This window comes from Anomaloglossus baeobatrachus, chromosome 5 (assembly GCF_048569485.1).
Source record: "Anomaloglossus baeobatrachus isolate aAnoBae1 chromosome 5, aAnoBae1.hap1, whole genome shotgun sequence".
Lineage (NCBI taxonomy): Eukaryota > Metazoa > Chordata > Amphibia > Anura > Aromobatidae > Anomaloglossus > Anomaloglossus baeobatrachus.
The window spans coordinates 35,027,166-35,035,895 of record NC_134357.1 but is presented as its reverse complement, the minus strand read 5'-3'; the positions used below and the strand labels follow the sequence as shown (position 1 = coordinate 35,035,895).

Genomic DNA, 8,730 nt, shown 5'->3' with positions numbered 1-8,730 from the left:
TGGGCGCGGCCCGACCCTATACAGAAGCATGAGTCTAGGTCTCAGAGTCAGACACATGAGACTGGGGACAGGACACAGGAGAGCACGAGCGGGAGCGGAAGCCATGACCGGCGGACACGTGGACTGGATCAGTGGGTAAGGAGCGGTGCAATGACGGTGAGGCCGGATCAGTGGGTAAGGAGAGGTGGCATGACACCGGGAGCGTGACAAGTGCAGTGTGTGCGAGTTTTCGTTCTCTCTTGTCCATGTCGTTTCTGTGGGCTTTTGTTACTGTGTTAAGGGTAAGGGAGAGGGGGAGTAACATCAGGGCTCGGATAGCAGTCAGGGTCATGCTGGGGGCTCAGACCTGGTTACCATCAATCCTACCATCAATCCTACCTCTGAGATAAGGGACAGCGCAGGGTCTCAAATCTAAGGGCCAGCCTAGGAGCCCCTGTTCTGTCATTTTATATCCCGTGACAATCAGTTTAAAGTCTATTTCCACCATAGCAGCTTTATTGCCACTATTTCTACAGTGCATTCAATAGAATTTTAGTATACACAGCTCCTATGCAGTCCTGAATGTACCTTTTAAAAATTGCTCACAGCCATTAACACTAGTAGGTGCGGTGTGTATTCACTGACTTCCATTGATACTGGAAATGGAGTAGACCTCCTGAAAGAGTATGACATGAAAGAAAATAATTTTCACATGTCAGCAGTTACCTTTAGTTAGAAACATTCAAATAAGATTCCAAATCCAATCTTTATTTCTTCATTTATTTTCCGACCCTCTAATATGCGGTTTGCAACCTGATCGGAATGCTTTTTGACGTGTAAAGGCGGCCTAAAAGATACAATTATCTAAAAGTACTACACAACAGTAAATTATGACCCTACTATACATAACACACTGAGCGCTGATATCCATATTTAGATTTTATTGTTCTTTCTTTAGCACATACATTTGTTTCACAGAAGAATGAGGGTGGGTAAATCACACAGAGTATTACACAATCTGTTTTCATAGTGTAACACACGACGTGCCCTACACAACTCACCACAACACTATTATGTCATGCTTTCAGTAATGCCGTGTGCTCAACAATGACATGGAGGAGCCGAAGGATGCAACGAAACCACAAGTGGAAACAAATAATGCTAGACATTGAGGAACCTTGGAGGAAAAGTCTCTTGACTTAATTTCCTATAGGACCACCAACTTTATCCGTATACCAATATAACTTGATATGTTGTTAGCACTAGCCAAGTGTTCACATAAAGGAGAGGAAGCCACACAATAAGAAAAATGGTGCCCCAACGATCCACACCACACATCCGCTTGTCCACAGCAAGGGAGGCTGGAACATATTTGATCCTTCCCCATTTGTCCTAATTGTTGACTTGGAACCCCTATGGGGGATGATTTAGAACAGAACCCTTGTCTTGAAGGGCAGCACCTATATTCTTTAAAAGAAAAGTTTCACATAACAATAGATTGTATGTGAAAAGAGCAGAAATTGTGTAGGTAAGAGGGGAAGGGTCAAACGAAGTTGAGCCCTTATCGCCTTAGTTTCCATAGTAGCTGCAGGATTTAACCTCTATAATTAAAATGCCCTTGTATAATAGCAGCTAGAGTCAACTCCCTTAAGCCTGATTTTTTCAAATTTGTAGCTCCTCAGGGGAGGAGTCTAGTTGATACCGCCCACGAGGAACTATGATAAGACTTTTTTTCTTCCTATTTCTGTAGATGCCATTAAAACCTCTTGGGCTTCCTCTATTTTTCCGTGCCCTTGCTACTATAATCTGATAATAAATTGACGCTATCATTGCCAAGAGCAGAAATGTATTTTGTTTTTTATCCTGTTACAATAAATGAACATTTGACATCTGATCTGCTTCTCTAAAAGGCCACACGTATAGCCCGATTTGATGTAGAAATACACTTATTTGATAGGTGGATATGACTTCTCTGTATATAAGGTGAAGCAATGGATATTTTACTACTCAGGAAATACTTAAGCACATTAATAAAATTACCATATAAATTACACACAATTATTTTTGTTTTTTTTTAATATGCTGGATTTTTGACACCTTTTTCCTTGAGACATTTTCGTAGGGTCCTCAGGGTAAAGAGCCCCATCTACAGGGCTGTAAAAGGCATATTGATCATGCTTGCATTTATAGACTCTCTGTACCTGCTACCCATAATACCTGTCTATTGCTAATTGATAAGGCAACGTTCTGTAAATATCAATAGTTTCTTCTTTTTTTTTCTATGGCTCTGTACAGCATAGATAAGTATACCGTGATATATATATAATTCTGGGAAAGAGAAATGTGGCGATCCATACATTAATATACCACTAGTCATTGAAGGGGTGGTCGTAAAATCACATATTTAACCGGTCTATCCCCCATTTGTATCGGCATTCCCAAGAAGAGACCTGTGCTAGTCTTGACCCTATCGGAAGATACCTGAACTTCCAACTACGGTAACTTGTTACACCCGTTCTAAGCAAATTTTGGAATCCCTGACTGATACCCCATTAAAGATCTACCTAGTGGCCATATCTCCAACAACATGACACCTTCCAATAGCCATACTGGTTTTTACAATCTCCGAAATTTCTGGCTTTGTCTTCTAATCTACAATATATAACCCTGTGGTTGTAGAGTATAGGCTGAGATCTAGTACCGATCAGGTACCGGCAAAGAGTCATCTCCAAAATGTCCAACCTCCCAATGTTTTGAAAATAACAGTGACATTCGTGTTATTCCGTGGATGGTTGGGTTTTTGGATAAACCTTGAAACGTTTGTTTTGGTAGTAGGGTGATCACAAGATATCTTGGAACTGGGTCCCTCAGTGATCAGCTGTAATGAGGAACCAAAAGTTCAATTTCCATGCAGCGCCACCACAGGTAAAATGAAGCATTACACAGTTCATAGTGAAATCCATGGATTGTCCATGTAATGCACAAAGATGGGTACCAGCGGTTTAATTTGGCCACGATTTGTCCATACTGTAGATCCAGTATTAGGTTTCTGGTAAGTTAAGAGTATTCTACAAAATATCTAAAAAAAATATTCTCCATTTGGAACATGATTCCCACCTTTGCAAAAATTGCTCATTTGCAAACAGCTAATTAACCCTTATGAGTTCCCAACGTAGTCTGATTTATTGAACCAATTTGCAGTGCCTATTCTCTTTAATAGGAGCTGAGATATATTAACTGACAGCAGCCATTAAACAGTATGGTCCGTAAACTGTTTACATTCAGCCGCCATCGGAGGTGCTAATATCTCATCGGTGGAGGCCCTGGACGTCTGACCCCACCATCTTATATTCATGAACTATTCTTAGCTTAGATCATGAATATAAAATTTGTGGACAACCCTTTAAAGGGGGTTATTCCACCACCAACATTTATACCTAACCACAGGGTAGGTGATAAATCGATGATCAGTGAAGATCAGACCACTGGCAACCGCTGGAGTACAGGTCCACCACCAACATTTATACCTAACCAAAGGATAGGTGATAAATGGCTCATTGGCGAAGATCAGACAACTGGCAACCGCCGGAGTAGAGGTTCACCACCAACATTTATACCTAACCAAAGGATAGGTGATAAATGGATGATCAGTGAAGATCAGAACACTAGCAACCGCTGGAGTAGGTATCCACCACCAACATTTATACCTAACCAAAGGATAGTTGATAAATGGCTCATCGGCGAAGATCAGACAACTGGCAACCGCCGGACTAGAGGTTCACCACCAACATTTATACCTAACCACAGAGTAGGTGATAAATCGATGATCAGTGACACTGGCAACCGCTGGAGTACAGGTCCACCACCAACATTGATACCTAACTAAAGGATAGGTGATAAATGGCTCATTGGCGAAAATCAGACAACTGGCAACCGCCGGAGTAGAGGATCACCACCAACATTTATACCTAACCAAAGGATAGGTGATAAATGGATGATCAGTGAAGATCAGAACACTAGCAACCGCTGGAGTAGGTATCCACCACCAACATTTATACCTAACCAAAGGATAGTTGATAAATGGCTCATCGGCGAAGATCAGACAACTGGCAACAGCCGGAGTGGAGGATCACCACCAACATTTATACCTAACCAAAGGATAGGTGATAAATGGATGATCAGTGAAGATCAGACCACTAGCAACTGCTGGGTTAGGGTTCCCAGATACGTTGACTGTATGAAGCAGTGGTTCATGTTGCTTCATCACTTTTGTTTATCTACAAGAGGGGCACTGCTCAAGCGAGACCACCGATCCTTTAAACAGTGAATAAAGCAGTGGTCATGCATGTACTCTACTGCTTCATTCATTCACAGGGCACTGGACCACCATTTTGGTGGTTATTGTTTAGATTTTGGTAGAATACCTCCACTAAAAATCTCTTAAAAACCAAACTGCGATCACTTGGGAACAATTGCCAAATATTCTTTCAGTTAAAAAGTCAAATTTTTGTATTAAATCCTAAAAACGTTTCGAAACCTATGCGCCAGTATTATAAATACTGAATATTATGCTACAAAGCCAAATCATTCCATGTTCATAAGGGATTTGCAAAGTCGTCTTCCCAGCACAGAATTACCCATCGGAAGGAGTGTGGTGATAAAAAAAACACAAGACAAGCGTGCGCTAGGTAATCCGGCACTGAACATAAACGTGTTCTTATCTGTAGCTCCCATATTAGTCCAAACACGTTAATAGTCCAGACGAGGGTAGTAATGAGAAGACCACACGCATTTTGGAGATGATGAAAATTAAAATCTAATCATTGTTTAAATTAGTCGCAGGCAAAAGGATACCAGTAAGGGATATGATGTAAAATATGCTTGTTCCTTTAAGTTCTCTATAAAGCTTTACGCTCATCATTTGCACCCGTTACGCTGTTAAAATTGAGCAAAAGACAGAAATCCCTCTGGATATTTGTATCCTTCTGGTTTGCCGACGCTCATCAGTCCATAGAACATACTACCAGTATGACATAGCAGCAGGTCAACTTCATTTCCGAGCATCGGTAAAGTTGGAGGAGGACTCATGTTGAGTCTAAGTAACTTCCAAGAAACCCCATTATTCGAGAGAATCTTGCGCAGCCGATGGGATCTCCGCACTCCAGTGAAATCACATTTTCTTTTGACCTTTCAGCAATGATTTATTGGAAGTGTTAAAAAGGAACTTGAAGTTAAAAGGTCAAACAAGACGCATATTGAGGAGCTGTTCGGACATCTCCATTCCATCGTCTTTGGGCAACATCAGCTTTCGATGTGAACTTTTCAAATGACTCATTCTGATCTCGTAGACATTGCGAGAGATCACATTTTCTTAAAAGGTCCTTACTTAGGGAACCAACAGAAAGGTCTATTGAATTGAGATGGTTCTATGTAGTAAATGCCTTAGTATATAGTTGTAATTCCATAATGAGCTGAGGGGTATAGTCTGAAGCTACAAAATTCCCCAATCATCTGCCATTGGATCCCATCGACGTTAAAAGTGGCAGGAACGGGAAAAGTTCTTGAGGTCAATCCATGCTCGTTTCTTGGTCTCTTTAAGAAAAAAACCAAAGCCCTTTCTTGTGCTGTGTACTGGATAAGAGAAAGTCTGAGTAGTGCCTTTGATTGCTCAGCACATAATGTGAGTTTCTTCTGTGACCATAATGGAGTAGAAGTTATTCTCTGGAGAACATTCCCCTGTGTCTTCTGTGACTTGTGGAGGACTAAGAGAGCTTCTTCCGCTGTCATTGTCCTTTCCTGCAAAGTAGAAGGAAAGATATTTAGTAAAATGTCCAAGTTCATCCTTCTCATACTGAAAGATGTTATATAATACAACCTTAGATACAATTAAAAAAGGTATGATAACTCGTTATAGCCCAGTAGTTATTGGGGCTCAATGGATACTGTCAGGCTATGGGGTTTTCTAGTGCTTACACTGAGAACATTGTCTTACTTAGGTTCCATACTTGGTAACTCTTCCAGAACAGGGGAGACCTCCCGGATACATTATTTCAGGAGCTGCAGAACTTCCCAGTAAGTGGCACTCCCTAAGGGGCCCTTTGCACACTACGACATCGCAAGCCTATGGTAGCGAAGCCGAGCGCGATAGTCCCCACCCCCGTCGCAGCTGCAATATCTTGTGATAGCTGCCGTAGCGAATATTATCGCTACGGCAGCTTCACATGCACTTACCTGCCCTGCGACGTCGCTTTGGCCGGCGACCCGCCTCCTTCCTAAGGGGGCGGGTTGTGTGGCGTCACAGCGACGTCACACAGCAGGCAGCCAATAGAAGTGGAGGGGCGGAGATGAGCAGGACGTAAACATCCCACCCATCTCTTTCCTTCCGCATTGCAGATGGGACGCAGGTAGGAGATGTTCCTCGCTCCTGCAACTTCATACACAGCGATGTGTGCTGCCGCAGGAACGAGGAACAACATCGTACCGTAGCTTCAGCCAAAATAATGAAAATGACCGACACTCCACCGATCATACGATACAGACGCTTTTGCCCTCGGTAATCGTAGTTAAAACGATTTACACACTACGATGTCGAGAGCGACGCTGGAAGTGCGTCACTTTCAAATTTGACCCCACCGACATCGCACCTGCGATGTCGTAGTGTGCAAAGGGCCCCTAACACTTCTCTGTAAGTGGCACCAGGATGTGTTGTCTGAGACTAAGCGCCACTATCCAGAGACATATTTTGGGGGCAGGAAACAGCAACTGTAAAAGGGGTGATTGCACAATGCCATGTAAATGTCGCGCTTACACGTGACGGGTCCAGATAACTGATGTCTGACGAACAATAAAAATACAGCAGACAATACAATAAGAAAGGGGGAACACCGGGGACACAATAACAACAGGGGGCCCTAGCTCTAGTGAGTTGGGTAGATGGAACACCTCCTATCCTCACCTGTAGCTCTCCATACACTACTAGTCAGGCCCTATACAGTCTCCACAATGGTCGCAAATCAGGAACCTTAGACCCTGAGAAAAACCCTGTAGTTGCTCTGGCTAGTGCATTGGCAGGGAGACACAAGCTCCACCGCTGCACTAATATAACACAAGGAATGGTAAGACAAGCAGGGGGAAAACAGCAACAAAAAAGGATAAAGTAAACACTCCTATGCTCTTTCCACCAAGTGGGCCAGTATACAAATGGATTTGTATCTTCAGCAAGGATTGCTGGGAAACACCTCTATTTAACCTGAAGGGGCGTGGCTACAAAGCATCTGCAGCAGAAGCACTCAGCTAGGAGCTGCTCAAAAAGCTGCTAGTAGCAAAACAGACATCACGAGTTTCAGTACTAAGAGAAACAAAACTACATTAAATGTAGAAAGCCAAAAGGAGATGAGAGGCTCCAGTCCTAAAGATGTCTCTAGTCTCCAAAAACAGTGAGACGACCGTGATAGTAATGTAATGTATAATATGGTGCCTCTCGTATGAAAATAGAAAAACATGACTACACAATCTTAAAGAAGCTCCACCTCTTATCCATAGGTTGTGTCTCTTATTAGAGGTGCTGTTTTTGGAGAAAATTAATGATCCCTGATCCCTCCCACTATGTGCTGCCTATAGTTAGTTAGTTTTACAAGCAAACTATCTCATCTCCAGGGGCCTAACGACATGGGAGGCAATGTAGTAGTTGCTCTTAGGTCCTAATCAGTAAGGATCCAAATAAAGCTCAAGATACCCAATGTAAAATATGTGATGGGCCTCCACCTACCATGTGACATTTAGAAGACTGGTCTCTTCTTATATAGTTTTGGGCCCTTTGGGAACCCTAATGGTTAGTTCAAAAGGGCGTATTATATTATATTCGCCACAGACAGCACATGGCGAACGAACACACCCATTATACCCAACGTGTCAGTACACATGGCCAATTTTCCACACAGACCAAGGCTCTGCGTCGAAAGAAAATCGGAACATGTACTACTTTGGTCCGATTTATGGACCAGACTGGTACATATAAAAGGAAGGTTGTTCCTACACTCGTACGATATGTGGACAAACAAAAAGAGCTCTGCATGGAGCTAGTCATGTCAAATCTGTACAAAACTTCCCGAGTTTTTGTACTGCCCTTAGATCCCGGCTTTAGGCACCAGGGGTCCAAGTGTGACCTTTATTTCTACTTGTGATGAGCTGATAGGAGAACAGCAGCATTATAAATGACATGGCTGTCTTCTTCTTCAAAAAAAACAGGTGTTCCTAATGCCCCAGCACACTACATGAAATACATTATCCCAGCTGGGTGTGTGGTCTTGGGAAGGGTAGGCTGTCGCGGGCGGGGAGGGAGCAGTCGCTACTGCGCTCTCGCTGGCGCTCGGGTCCGGCACTGCTGCTGCTCGGTGGCTCGAGCGGTGGGCCAGATCCGGGGACTCGAGCGGCGCTCCTCGCCCGTGAGTGAAAGGGGTGGTTTGGGTTTGGGGAGTTGGTCCGTGATGCCACCCACGGTTTGTGGTGAGGTTGGGACACCACCGCTGCTCTGGACGGGGATCCCGGGAGCGATGACAGGGAGCAGCCAAGATGTTTCTCTCCCCTCTGTGGGTAGGGGGGTTGGTGGTCCCGGGGCCCGGTGAGGTGTGACGGGGAGGTACGGTTGGCGAGGTGCAGGGTCGCGGGGGCAGCACGGTGCCAGATGGCACGGTGGTACTCACTCAGCCAGCAATGGATACAGAGTCTCCGATAAAACAAACGGCTGGATGG

General features: G+C 43.8%; 1 protein-coding gene across 1 annotated transcript in view; it reads right to left on the bottom strand.

Moving 5' to 3' along the window:
• Positions 1-900: 900 nt before the first annotated feature.
• Positions 901-8,730, bottom strand: part of ZMAT4 (zinc finger matrin-type 4) — a 551,003-nt gene continuing 543,173 nt past the window's right edge. The window contains exon 8 of the mRNA XM_075348396.1: positions 901-5,775. Coding sequence (XP_075204511.1) covers positions 5,648-5,775 — 128 coding nt within the window. The 3' untranslated portion in view covers positions 901-5,647. The remainder of the gene's footprint in view (positions 5,776-8,730) is intronic.